Source organism: Sardina pilchardus, chromosome 3 (assembly GCF_963854185.1).
Source record: "Sardina pilchardus chromosome 3, fSarPil1.1, whole genome shotgun sequence".
NCBI lineage: Eukaryota > Metazoa > Chordata > Actinopteri > Clupeiformes > Clupeidae > Sardina > Sardina pilchardus.
In genome coordinates this window covers 20,960,834-20,975,537 of record NC_084996.1, presented here as the reverse complement: position 1 = coordinate 20,975,537, position 14,704 = coordinate 20,960,834, and the positions used below count along the sequence as shown (strand labels likewise).

Below are 14,704 nucleotides of genomic sequence, written 5' to 3'. Positions count from 1 at the left end.
AGGGCGTAACTTTGGGTCTACCATTGGGGGGGTTAAACTTGCGGCATATTTATCAATTTATTTATTTATTGAATATTTTTCTTGTGCAAAAGGTAACATGCTAATTTGCCGTTCCTTTATTAGAAATACATCATGATGATATAGGCTAGGCTACTTAACATAAATGCAGCTGTTCACTTGACTGTTTGTGCCATAATGACACAGTAGTTAAATTCAGTGTGCTCACATGGACCGTCTTGTGTGTAGGCCTATGTATAAAGTGCACGCCTGCACTAGCTATGAGCCCTAGGCTGTTTTAAGGGCATTTTCACTACCTCTAGTTAGAAGCATTTATCCTGGTCATTGTAAGTGCCATTCACACATGCTACATATTGTTTTTTTCAACACAGTCTAGGCTACCCAGATCTACCACATGTATTAATACTTGCATTGATAATACAAATTTAAAAAGCATACTATACAAATTTTTACACATTTTGACATGTAGGCTATCTCACCACAGCAAGCTAGTTGTGTAGGCCTGACTGTCCTGAAAATTGCAATATAAGAACCATGGTGGAGGTATACTTTGGGGCTGAGCAATTTACAGAAATATGTGGTGTGTGCCTTCCAGAAATAAATGGCAATTTTTATTTAGTGATGAGAAATGACTTTTTGACACTTTTTGTGCTCCATATTTGTGACACTAGCTGATCTGACCTGACTTGTTTGCGTGGTAGCACACATGACGTGCACAGAAGATGATTCTCTATCATATTTTTTACTGCATTGCAATGAACAAAGTAAAGGCAAAAAAGTGTTTATTTGTCAAACAAATTTGGATTCAATATCTTGCAATATCTATCAATGTCTTGAATTGGATACCATACAGGAGTTTGCTAGGATCTCAAAACCGTATTATGAACGTGACTTGCCATAGAGAAACTGAAACACATGGTAACGTTGGATTAGCTATGCCACACTAAAACATGGGGTAAGTGGAGCTAAATGAAGTTATTATTTTGCTGTCACTTCGTCTGTTTTATGGCCTAGAAGGTTGTAGGCTATGTGGTATCTGTGGATAGCTCTAGCTCTCCCCTTTCATCTAACATGCATATCTTTCCGATGGCGGGTTCGCGTGTAATTCAAGCGAGCGGGTGAATGCAGATCAATATAGACTGTAATATACTTTGATTTAACTTCATGATTTTATTTTAGTTTCATACTTGATCGTACAGACAAGTGTCTAGTCTCGTTGGAAAGCCCCGGTTCTGCTCTTAGGTCTCATCTCGCTGTGACTAATTATCCCTGAGCAATGTAACAGAGAAGAATGGGTGTGTTTTTGACGCACTTTGCGTCCGTCGGGCTCATAGGGCTAGCCAGCCAAATCCAGTCAACAAATCATCAGCTAATTTAACAGCTAACTTAGCAATAGGGGTATACCTCCATTTGGTCAGGACTTTTCCTATGTTTGGTTGCTGTCTGGCTGCCTTTCAATGTCTTTTTCATCTTTCCACCTGAGGTGAGAGCTTTCTCCAACCATTCATCCCAGCGACTGCGCAAAATAGTAAACAAACTTTCGGTAGAGAACGCAGGTTGGGTAATACCAAGTAGTCGGTGGGCAGGGGGGTACATTTCAGAATATAAAAAAAAAAAAAAAATGATACTATCTTGCTGGAAAATGAAATGAATAAAGAAAACGAACAAAAAATATTCATCCAGAATATTTCATATTCAGTGTAATCTGAATTATGTGATAATATTGAGGGGGTTATATTAGCTGATATGATTTTTGGGGGGGTCATGACCCCTGTAACCCCCCCGCAAATTACGCCTATGCTCACAGTGGCAGGACATTCTGGTTGTAGTGTTGCATGTGGCTTCAAGCGGCAAGTGTAAGCTACGTATAAGTGTAAGTATATATACTCATTTGATCCCGTGAGGGAAATGTGGTTGGTCTCTGCATTTATCCCAATCCGTGAATTAGTGAAACACACACAGCACACAGTGAGGTGAAGCACACACTAACCCAGAGCGGTTAGATGTAGGCTTAATCACTCTCCCCACCCACATTGTTCCTGCTGGTAAGAGATCGAACCGGCAACCAGCTTCGGTTATAAGCCCAAAGCCCTAACCAGCAGGCCACGGCTGCCCAAACGTCACGATAGTGTTAATTTTCACTCCATTCGGGGGCGGAGTCACAGTGTTAGGAGCCGGATTCAGCTGGAGGAGTCATCTGTGTGTGATGTCATGGGAGGTGTGTGAGTGTCTCTTAGTTCCTGACCTCCTGAAAGAGGCTCACTGTGTGAGTCCTGACGACTGCTACCCTCTTCGTTACTCTCCACGTCCATGTCAGCTGACGGAGCCCGCGTCCATAAGCTTGAGTGTCTCCTGAGGCCCTTGAACGCTAGAAGGACGATGGCAAGAGTCAACACGGCGATGACCCCTCCGATAGCCCACGCCACCCCTGTCTGAACTGGGGGATCATCAGTAGGAGGAGGGGCTAAAATGAGAGAACATGAACAATGATCAGCATTATTCACCCTCATTACTCAGGTGTCTTGTGCCTGTGATTAAACTGTACCCCTACTTAAATACTCTCTCTCTCTCTCTCTCTCTCTACACACACACACACACACACACACAAACACACACTTGGGTATCTTGTGCCTGTGATTAAACTGTACCTATACCTTTGCATCTACTACACCTACTATACAGTACCTACTACACATTACATACATTTTATTTAGCCTGAAGTATAAAGTACTGAAATAATTCAGCATGTAGCCTCACACCGTCAGGTGTCCTTGGATATGTTCTTCTACTATTAACTCAATGCTCAAAGACACTTGATAAAACGAATTGCAAAATGTCAATGAGTTTAAATACCTAGGGGTCACTTTAGACCCAACACTAAGTTTTAAAAAACATATTAAAAAGTTGTGCCACACTTTGAAATATAGCCTAGCAAATTTTAGATCTATTATAAATGCCCTGACAGTAGATGCATCATTCACATACATAAATGCATTGTTTTTTCATATCTATATTACTGTATGCCAGTATGGTCACAGGCAAGCAAGACTGCATTGAAGCCAATTGCATCTATCTACAAACAAGTATTCAAAATACTAGATAAAAAATCACGTCAGTCTCATATCTGTGGCATACTCACCAAATACAGTATGCTTAATTTTGATAACATAATGATGTACACAAACCTGCGTCTAGTACACAAAATTATCCATAATGCTGCCCCACCACCCCTGAAAAAATATGTTAAATCCTGTGCAGAAATGATGGCTAGAACCACTAGGTCCACAACAAGGGGGAACTGTAGTGTGCCTACTCGAACCACAACTTTCGCCCAGTCAGCTTTTTCTTTTAAAGCAACACAAATTTGGAATTCACTCCCAAGTAACCTGAAAACCTGTTCAGAGTACCACATTTTCTCACGTGAGGTCAAAAAATGGCTTCTAGGCAGCCAATCCCGCCAACATTAATATGTAATTGTCTTGCTGTCTTGCTTGTCTATTTTCTGTTTGTTTTTAATCATGTGTGTGTGTGTGTGTTGTGTGTGTGTGTGTGTGTGGCTGTGCTGCATATGTCCTTACAGTCTTGTTTTGCTCTTTAGTTTGCTTGTGTATGTTAGGAACGTGTGTCTGTATGTGTGTGTGTGTGTGTGTGTGTGTGTATGTATATGTGCATAACAGTTTGGTCCTGCTTTGACCTTTTACCTGCCCTGGGACTGCAGATGGAAAATAGCTTATAGCTAAATCTGGTACAGTGTATCTTTTCGCTTTTAAGTGATTAATATGATCTGTACATGGTCCCTGTAAGAAATAAACTTACTAAAAAAAAAAAAAAAAAGTGGGATCCAACATATACATAAGCACACATTGTACGTTACCAAATTCATACAAATGGTTATCATGGGTACACAGGATTGATATACTGTATTAAGTTGTATACTCACATTTCCCATCAATGTTTTTATCATGTTGTTCACCTATGATGAAAAAATAGAATGACCAGGATTACTAATGTGAAGGAAAACATATTGTTTTATATTTAGTGTTATTGATACTTTCAGTCTTGAATATGACAAGTAAGATACCTGATTGTTCAACATCATATGTGTAGGTAATTCTATATTTCTATATAATTACTTATTAAGTTAGACTGGCAAACTCAAGAAAACTTAGGAATCAGGTTTTATTCTTACAAGCAGAGAGGGTAACATTAGCTTTAGCGCTAGTCTGAGGAGGCCATGGGCCCTTGGATTGAACCAAAGACCCATGGCCTGCAGGATGTCTTCCTTCTACAAAAGTCAATCTCTCATTCTCATTCATCACATTTATAAACTTTTGAACAAAGGGGACAGGGCGCCAAAAACAAGGCAAGGTCATTGGTTCACTTAGATGGCTTCAGTCACACCCACACACACCTAGTCACACCTAGTCACACCTCCTCACTCTGATTAGACTTACATGTGGAGGGATATCATATATGTCACTTACAGAATATTCCAAACATTCTTACACTATAATCATTACAATCCTTACACCAAGACTATCATAATGATACCAGACATTAATACATTTACATTTCATGACATATAGATATATTACATCAAGGTAGAATCCTTTGTCTTAGGGCAAGTTGGTTTTGAATGCCAAAGGAATGTTGGCAATTAGCATTTCACAGGGGGGAAGGGAAAGTGTTTTCCTGCTAACACAACAAGTATCCTTGCCTGCACAGATCCGTGATTCAAGGCTGCTTGCAATGGTATAGAACTCCAAAATAATAATACTCATAAATTATTACCATCATATGTAACATCAAAGTCGTGATGTGCTGGCCCACATCCTGTTTGAACAGTGAAACGCCACCGTCCTTTTTCAGCCTTGACCTCAACAGTGAATGTGTTATTTCCAGATCGATCTGCATTTGTATCATTATTATTATTATTATCATTATTCAGGATGGCTTTCTCAACTTCACAGGTTTCTTTATCTTTATCTTCCGTTTTACCAATAGTGAAAACAACCGTGCATGTAACATTCAAAATGTCCCCGACTACAGGATGACTGCAGTTCAGTGTAACCCCTAAAAGAAAAAAAAGAAATAGATTGGGATTTGAATTTTCTAGTACGTTGAGATATATAAAAGGCCTAATTAGTAGTAGTGGTTGTGGTCATAGTAACATTTGTTACATACCATCACTGCACTGACCCAGCACCCATAAAAGTGATGTCATGATGCACATTTCGAGTTTCATTATGGCAGCAGATGTAGGCATCCAGCTCGGGCAGGGAGGAGACCTGCAGGGTAGAGGTGCAGGCAAGAGCTTCAGTAACACAACAGCTATGAGACACCTGCTATCTATCCCAACTTCTGAACTGGACTTCAAATTCAGATGGCTTTTGTGACTTTTTAAACTAATGACTGTAAAACATGTTTGATTTATATAAGATAAAGATAAGATAAGATAAGATAAGATAAGACAAGATAAGATAAGATATGGCTTTATTGTCTCCGGAAGAAGAAATTTGTTTGGGGCAGTCAAGAGAGACTATTGACTGCACAAACAAATTTCAGTTGACATTTACACAGTCACATTCACTTAACAAAATAAACATGTAAACATAAAAGTCATAACTCTCCAACCCCAACTCTCTATCATAGTCCACAAATACATCACACACGCACGCACGCACGCACGCACGCACACACGCGCGCACACACACACACACACACACACACACACACACACACACACACACAGAGGCTAATGTACAGTCATTGCTTCAAAGATTTTATACAGTATGTCCCACTCACATCTTGTTTTAATACATTTCAGTAAAGTTACATTTCTTGTACGTTTAGAATAAAGTTAACAATAGGCCTACAGCATCACTAATCTATTTAACGAATATAACTGTAGGACAAGCATTTCCTGAGCATCTACTGCATGATCGATTATACACCACCTATTCTAAACTCTCTTTAGTCAACCTAAATGTTGTGCTTTGAACAACAGACGCATGAACAAAGAATCTGTCAAAAAAAAAAAAAACCCAGCAGCAGTCTATACCTGTTACAATGTTATTTTCAAGACGGGTATAAGGTACGTAGGCCTACATTAGGTTAATATAAACACGTTCCGTATATGAATAAACCCTCGTTATTAGCCTACTCTTCAGTTCAACAAATTTCACTTCCTCACGTCTTTCTTTGTTGCTTATTTCAATTAGTGATAACAGTTTCCCCCTTCGAGTTAACAGCAACCTCTGCTGTCGAAAACGACTCCTATACGAAAGACCACTTGATACGCAGAGCGCAATGGCTTGATGCAGTAGGCTACTTATGTTTTGTATTAACCTATGCCTATCATGTTAGGCGAGCACAATATTTTGACTTTTTAAAATAAAACAGTATCTTACTTCAACTACAGCCTAAAGGGTAAGCTTTAGTTAAATCGTGTCATCTTTGACCTGGACTTACCAAATAGCCTAAGTAGGTTATCTTACTGCCAAACAATCCGTTGAAAACAGCGAAATTTAGTTCTGCTTCTCCTGGAGAGGTGGCAAACCCTTCGCACATTCCCTGTTAAATGCAGGGCACTCTACATGTGACTGAAAATCCCGGCTCTGTCTGGAAATTCCGAGCGAAAGTGAAAGCATGTGGACACAATGTTCCCAGACTTCTTAAGCATGTCTGCTGGGTGAACTCTGCCTGAACTTAAGGCGACTTAAGGGATTTCAGAAAGATTGAGCTTAGTATGATAGCCAGAATAATAATGCATGTCGGTGATCAACCTCGTTCCCATTACATGTAGCGGGTACATTTTCATGAGGTTGGGTATCTGTGTGATCAATGGTGCAGTCGACTGACCAGTTCACCACAGCCGAAAGTCAACAGAAAAAATGCATTCATTGTTAGTAGACAAACTGCTTTGTTGTGAGACGTAGGCCTACATCATCACAAAATAATTATCACTTTCATATTATTATTATTATTATTATTATTATTATTATTATTATTATTATTAGTAGTAGTAGTAGTAGTAGTAGTGTTAGTAGTAGGCTAGTAGTAGTAGTAGTAGTAGTAGGCTATTGTAGTAGACTATCATTATCATAATTGTAACTCCTCAAAACGTTTGTAACTCAGCAAAGCTATGGTATCAGGTGGCATTGGAAAATGACCCTTCAAATTATGACTTCTGGACAGTTTTGTGGAAAGAAATGGACAGATTGAGATTGGCACAATTATGACATACCGGTAACTATGATCAGAATTACAGTCAGATATCTTGCTGTAAAAAAGATGCGTGTTACATGCATGATTAGCACACAGCATAACCTTATTGACTGAGGGGCCCCGTTCAGACACCATCGTCAGACGTCATTTTTATTTGTCATTTTTTTATTATTTGTTCATGTGTTTGCAAAGTCTTTATCCCTGCCAAGTTATGGGTACACTGGCGATTCACTCTGCTCTGTCTTAGATTTCTATGCCAGTTTAGAACTGTATTAATATGAATACAGTCATCACTAAATGTAGACTGCACTACATGACATCACCTGTACAATATTGTAGACGAGGCAATGGGACTTGCAACTGAGGCTACTTCATGAGGGATTACACACACACACACACACATTTCACACATTCTGCATGTACAGTAGTAACATGTGGCAGAACCACGATGAAGGTGCAGAGGTGCGGCTAGACGCTGAGTAGGTGCCCAGACATCCTGGCCTGTCTCTTTGGTGTGTGCAGACTGTGCTGTGATGCTTCACTTCTTGCAGGCTTACAAGGCAAAGATCAGGAGCAGGATCCTATGAAAGGAAACAGGAATGCTGTTGCTATTTATGTGCTTATGCCGTGTGTTAGAGGGAGTCAGATCTCTTATCGAGAGACACAAATCAACACTAAAATGACACTCAGGTTGGTATTTAAAAAAACACTTTTATTAATGTTACCTTACCCATATAAAACATTGCGAATGAATACATACAGATATCGATTATGGCGTGAGCATTTGTCACACACATTCACTTGGTTAGTGTCACAAATGATTAATAGATAGATAGGTACAGTAGATAGATAGATACTTTATTGATCCCCAAGGGGAAATTCAAGAATAATAATAATAGTCTGAACGTATATCACATGAACGGTGCTACCATCACATGAACGGTGAGGAACGCAATAAAGAGTTTGATTCCAAAATGCTACATTGCTTCATGTTTGTAATTGTTCAAACAAACGTGCAAACTTGAACTATTAAGATCACACGTCAGGGTATCCGAGCTGACCTCCGCTGTGGATTTCACCTGCCTTCAGGCATGGAGTAGAGATATACAGTATAACCTGCACACGTGTTCTGATAATATAATTCACAGTGATTTTTAAAGTTTGCTCTGTTAGTGTTATTTGTGCTTTGAAGCTGAGTTGACCTGATTCGGCCTGGATTAAGTGCAGAACCTGGGGAACATGAGCCGGTTCCGATCCTAAAAGATTTATGCTACAGATGAGCTTATATATCTATAACCATTCCCCATCCCTCCTTTCACCATTATTTAAATGATACAGTATAGAGTGTATTTACAATGAATGGTATTTAGTTGCAAACGGTGCGCACATCCAAATAAAGGTGCAGGTGCCAAAAAGTTAAGATCCAAAAAAAGAGTAAAAGGTCCGCAACACTTGCTCTCACTTAGTTTACTTTATTAAAGACAAGTTACGCTTCGAGCCGCATGGCTCTTCTTTAGACAAAGTAATTTGTCTTTAATAAAGTAAACTAAGTGAGATCAAGTGTGCGGACCTTTTACTCTTTTTTTTACAATGAATGCCCATTACACTGCACACAGCAGTTTGAACTATAACATCCCCTCTACACAGATTCATCAAAGACCCAAAACACATATTAACCCATTAGGCACAATAATAATAACAATAAAAAATTTAGGAAAGAATTGTGCTCGCCAGCAAGCCTCTTCTTCTCTCCCTCACAGTGGCAGGACATTCTGGTCGCGTTTTTAGTGTTGCATGGGGCTTAGTGTAGCTTATGTGTGCAGCTTAAACTCCATGATAGTGTTCATTTTCACCTCACTTGGGGTCTCACAGTGTCTGGATCTGGAATCAGCTGGAGGCGTCATCTGTGTGTGATGTCGCGGGAGGTGTGTGTGTGTCTCTTAGTTCCTGACCCCCTGAGAGAGGCTCACTGTCTGAGCCCTGACGACTGCTGCTGTCATCGTTACTCTCCACGTCCGTGTCAGCTGATGAAGTCCGCTTCCAGAGCTTGAGTGAGCTTGACCCTGAGTACGTCCTGTGCCTCTTGAGTGTGAACAAGACAAGGCCGACAATAACTATAACTATGACAATGCCACTTCCTCCGAGGACCCACCAAGTTTTGTGAGGATTGTCTTCCTTACCAAAAGATTTATCTGAAATGAGAGAACATCAAGAATATTTTAAGCATTCTTGAGTAGTCTACAGATGTTTGTAAATACAGAGGAGCACTTTGTGCATGAATCAAACATGCTGTAATGATATATTAGTATTGACATAATAATGGTCATATTTTACCAGTTAAATCTTAATAGGCATTAAATGTGTAGTACCTGTGTTTGTTGTTACTGTGGTGAAGTTCACAGTAAACGTCGATTGAACTGGGGCAGCACAGTCTGAGTAAAGACTTAATGTCAAGTTCACTGTAATTTCATGTTGCTTAATGTTGACATTGTGAATTCCAACGTTGAGTTCTGTCTTTGTCTTGTTGGTTGATATGATGTTGTATGTAACCTCCGTTTCATTGAATTTGGTTGTAAAGTTACATGAACCAATTATCAGAGAGTAACTGACGACGCAGTGGGCATGCACCGCATGCCCATCTTGTGCATGGGCATCTGCACATTTCATCTCCACTATAAACAGAAAAATGCATTAAAGGAGCATGTACAAACTGAGTAGTAGTAGTAGTAGTAGTATTGTAGTATTGGTATCTTTATGATTATTTGTAGTAGTATCACGTACAGCTGTTATTGTCATCATCATTACTTGAGTTGTAGTAGTGGCAATAGTAAGTAATAGGAGGAGTAAGTGTATTTCTAACTTACTAGAACAGTGACCACGCCAACATAACCATGATGTCATCACGATGACCATATAAGGTAGGTGTTTCATGTCAGCAGAAAACTCCTTCTGGACCAAGCAGAACAAAAAGCTGTGGGGAGAGTCAGATACAGTATTAGAGGCTTTCAGCCTGAACTTCAATACTGAACATCACAACCAAGTATGAGCTTCAACTGCGTTCTATCTGGATTTCATATTCATGGTGACTCTCCAAACCAACGACGGTAAAAAAAAAAAAACACCCTAGAATATTTACACTTAGTAGAGTTTAGAATTAAATTACTGTAATAATACAGTCCCCTATCACATGTTATTGAACTTAACAGGCAATCAAAAATAGCCTACTGCAGAAGAGGCAATGAGACTTCCTACACCCGAAGCTACTTCGCATGAGTGATTTGGCTACACTTCTCACTTCTCTGGCGACTCTATGTCACCGGGTCATCACGAATTAGGAATGAAACGCCCCAACACCTGCTGCCCTGATCATGATAAGCCATGTCTGCAGCACTCATTCCCAGAACACAAAATCAATCAATTCAGCCGCAGAAGTGCCCAGTCTATATCAACGCCCCTTACATCTCTCCCCTCTTCAACCCCTCCCTTCCAAATTTCAAAACGTCCTGCCCATTTTCAAAGCCTTTTTCAGAGATGTGAAGTGGGTGGAGTTATGGGTTACACTTTAAAGTGTAGCTGCACCCCATAACTCCACCCACTTCACATTTCTGAAAAAGGCGTTCAAAATGGGCAGGACGTTCTGAAATTATGAAGGGACTGCAGCACTGCTGCAGCCAATCAACCTTGGTGATTTCGTGTCAATCTGGGAATGAGTGCTGCAGACATGGCTTATCACAGGTAGGCTAATCAAGGCAGCAGGTGTTGGGGCGTTTCATTCCTAATTTGTAATGACCCGGTGACGTAGACTCGACAGAGAAGTACAAGACTACGTCAGCATTCCAATAGCATTTTGGACCAAATTGCCATGGCATGTTTCAACCTGTAGAGGGCACGGAGAGCTATATCTCCAATACAAAATCATACGAAATGTAACTTTTCTCGGGAAACACGATTTTTGACAATATTAACCCTGGTTCATATTCACCACTTATGAATAATTTCAATCAATCAACAGCTCAAAAAAACATATTTTAAGGTGCAGTTACACTTTAAGAGAATCCATACCCTACTTCACATAATGTATATGGCAATGACTGACATAGAAAAAAAGGCTATCAAGATAAAGGTAGATCTGATAAGGTAGCACTTGCATTATTTAAGAGGTTTAACAGGTACGATCATTCAAAATCCCCAAGTTGTTTTCCCATAGGAAAAATCTCAAGATACCGGATCTCCTTATATGGCCTAGGATGGTGTTGGTAAACGTCAGAGGTCTATTCAACCTAAATGTAGGCCAAGAAGCTAAATACGCCGAGATTACAGCGACCTCTGCTGTGTGTGTGTGTGTGTGTTTGTGTGTGCGCGCACGCGTCTCTCTGTGTGCCTATGTGTCTGTATGTGTGCTTGTGCGGGAATGCTGTCTTTCTGCACCTGCTGTTCCCACACAAAGTAACAAAATGGTTACATTTCAATCACTTTCACTTGTTCTGAGTAAGTTCTAAGAAATAATAAGCTCCAATAATGATCAAAAATCTTGTTTCTATTTTTTCACATTTTTTTATAATGGAAATCGCAAAACCAAAATGATCATATCGATCATAGATGTGATATCACAGGAGTGTAAATGTATATCTATAGATAGCCTAATACAGTATGCCTACATTAATTGTTATGGCTGTAGGCTATTGATTTAAAAGTCTATGTGGTGGGTCCACCAAACCCGGGAACATCTACGCAGGGGTCGGCAATAGGCGGCCTGCGGGCCAGATGCGGCCCGCAAGCAAAAACATCTGGCCCGTGACATCTTTTGAACCAGAGAATGAAAAAAACAAAAAAAACACTTTTTAAAAATCGGACTGCCAGTCTCAAATATGCTCTTCATTTTGAAACGTAACTTTCCAGAACAGAAGAATTTCAATCAATCGAAATGCTTAGCTATTACGAGTGAAGAAGCATGCAGCGACGTGCAGCGTGAACGCACAACATGCAGAAACAAATGAAGTCAGTGGACAGCGCTGGTTCTCAAATTCCCAGCTAGTCCCTTAAACACATGTTGTCATTCAAACAACGGACATAGGCTTATGGTGATAATTAAAACACGAATTCTTTTAAACAGGCCTGACATCAAACAGGCAATTTACGCACATAGAACTGTGAAAAGTAAAACACGAGTTTCAAATATAGCGTGCGTGTTATTTAGGAACGCAACCTTTAAATTAGCATGCTTAGTTTCGTGGTGCCGTCTTGTACTTGAGACAGTGAGACACCCTCGTTAGTTGTTACAGATCAGGCATGAGGGCTTTGCATTAATAAAATTAGGGAGGATGAAGGCATAGTTCTCTGTCCATTCATCAAAGATCCTGTTTTCGCTGTTAACTTTTCTCTTCAGATTTTTTGATGGTGCCATTTTTTGACAGCTAACAGCAACGCGTGTAAATGTTTTTCTGGTGTTTTTTTTATTTTTTTATTTTTTAAACACACAGGCATATAATAGCGCCCGCAATGACCAGTCGACAAATTTAACCTACATCAGCCTGCTTATGTCTCTGCTCTGACATTTATCTATCATTTTTACCTCCTCCGATATTAATTAATTAAATTAGCCATTGTTTTGGTTGTGAACTTGTGGCCCGCTATGTAATGGCTTGGAAGATATCTGGCCCGAGGTCAAACTTACAGTAATTGCCGACCCCTGATCTACTGTGTCACAAATGTATGAGCAGCTTATGGGTTGATGATTAGCCTAATAGTCTGCACCCAACAAAGCCTACGAAATCGTAACAACAACGCAGAACACTTTGAAATGCATCTTAAAACATTTTTGAAAAACAATCTCTCGTCAACTATAAACATGAAATCGTTTCACCTGACCCCGACTTACCAAACAAGTAGGCTATCCTGCAGCCAAATAATCCGTTGAAAACAGTGGAGTTTAGTTTGTTCAACTTCGCTTTCCATGGAGAGGTGACCAACCTTTGCACGTTCCCTGTCAACTGCAGAGCACCCGGCATGATGTTCATCTGATAAACCCGGCTATCTGTGGAAAGCCCCAGGCTACAACGAAAGTGAAAGCATGTAGACTATAGGTTGACATAGACCTACGCCTACACTCTGTTAATCTGCCATAATTACAATGCATGAAAATGCACTGTAGCCTAAACTGTTATCGCTAGACTTCTTATAGTTGTTTTTCTTCCAAACAGTTTTTCTGCGTCTTATAATTCAGCTCGAAACATTTAACGTAGCCGACTATTTGCCAGAATGTGCAGAACTGAGCGGCGGTCATATTTTGTACCGCAAAGCGGTGTGGGCGTGCGTTTTTACTAATGATATCACGCGCCTGTGCGCATGTGTCTCAAGCTCAAGTTCAACCGAAGCACAGTATGTAGAATCATAGATATGACCGCCGCTCAGTTCGCTCCGCAAAAATCACGCTTGTCAATTTGTTGCAACTTTATGTAAATGAGTGTGTGCATGTGTGCGCTTGCTTTTATGTATGTGTGCTTCTCTCTCTGTGAGTTTTCGCTTGTTCGTGTGGTGGGGGTAACAAGATGTGATAAGATGTCTACTGTGCCTACCTGTCTGTATCTTTGTGTGTGTGTGTGTGTGTGTGTGTGTGTGTGTGTGTGTGTGTGTGTGTGTGGCTGTGTAGCTAATAAATGTACACATATTCATTTATTGTACAGTCCTCCATGAACCAAATTACACGAGACTTCATTCAAAGGGTATCATAACGATCCTACACTTCAAATTTCGTGCAGTTGTGAACCTGTCAACAAAAGATGCCTGCGATTACAATGCCTAATTTTTGCTTTTTCATTTTTGACTAGGTGGCGCTATTAAATGAGTGGTTATTATGGGGTGGGTTGACATGGCCCCTAGGCCCTACAGTTCTCGAGATATTCACAGAAAACTAAATCTTCAGATAAATGTAGGCCTATATGGCCCCCCCATGAGTTCCGCGAAACTTGGCATGCATTCAGAAGGTGTCATAATGACTTTCAATTTTGTCCAGTTTTGACCATGACAGCCAAGATATCTGCAATTACACCTATTTTTTTTTTTTTTTTTTTTTAAAGTAGCTCTATATACATGAAATAAGTGGTTATGGGATGGGATGGCATGGCCACTTAACATGGCCCAACACACAAAAAAAGGTAGTCATCCTAGACCCTACTGTTCTCGAGACATTCACAAAAAACTGTTTCTGCCCTACCCTCCTTTTCGGGGGGTCCAGTCCAGCTGGGGGGCAAAAAACAATGGTTAAGCTATCCTCATGGGGCTACATGCCCACCAAGTTTCATGCTTTCAGTGTCCCGGGAATCCTTGAGCAGAAATTGCTCATGCGAAAAAACAAACAAACAAAAAAAACAATCTGACTAAACCTAAATGACCGCCGCTTCACTGAATATTTAAATGTTTACCAACGTTTATAAAACTCATATATTGCTTCATCCAATGT

The 14,704-nt window shown here is 40.1% G+C and overlaps 2 protein-coding genes across 2 annotated transcripts; both read right to left on the bottom strand.

The window, feature by feature from the left end:
- Positions 1-783: 783 nt before the first annotated feature.
- Positions 784-6,651, bottom strand: LOC134077023 (uncharacterized). The gene is made up of 5 exons (XM_062532378.1): positions 6,490-6,651; positions 5,203-5,306; positions 4,810-5,091; positions 3,959-3,991; positions 784-2,482 (listed from the first exon to the last, which is right to left on the bottom strand). The coding sequence occupies exons 2-5, from the start codon at positions 5,282-5,284 to the stop codon at positions 2,199-2,201; spliced, it is 681 nt and encodes a 226-aa protein (XP_062388362.1). The 5' UTR covers positions 5,285-5,306; positions 6,490-6,651; the 3' UTR covers positions 784-2,198.
- Positions 6,652-7,936: 1,285 nt separating this feature from the next.
- Positions 7,937-13,235, bottom strand: LOC134076175 (uncharacterized). The gene is made up of 4 exons (XM_062531177.1): positions 13,124-13,235; positions 10,110-10,216; positions 9,615-9,917; positions 7,937-9,437 (listed from the first exon to the last, which is right to left on the bottom strand). The coding sequence occupies exons 1-4, from the start codon at positions 13,198-13,200 to the stop codon at positions 9,133-9,135; spliced, it is 792 nt and encodes a 263-aa protein (XP_062387161.1). The 5' UTR covers positions 13,201-13,235; the 3' UTR covers positions 7,937-9,132.
- Between the last annotated feature and the right edge of the window lie 1,469 nt (positions 13,236-14,704).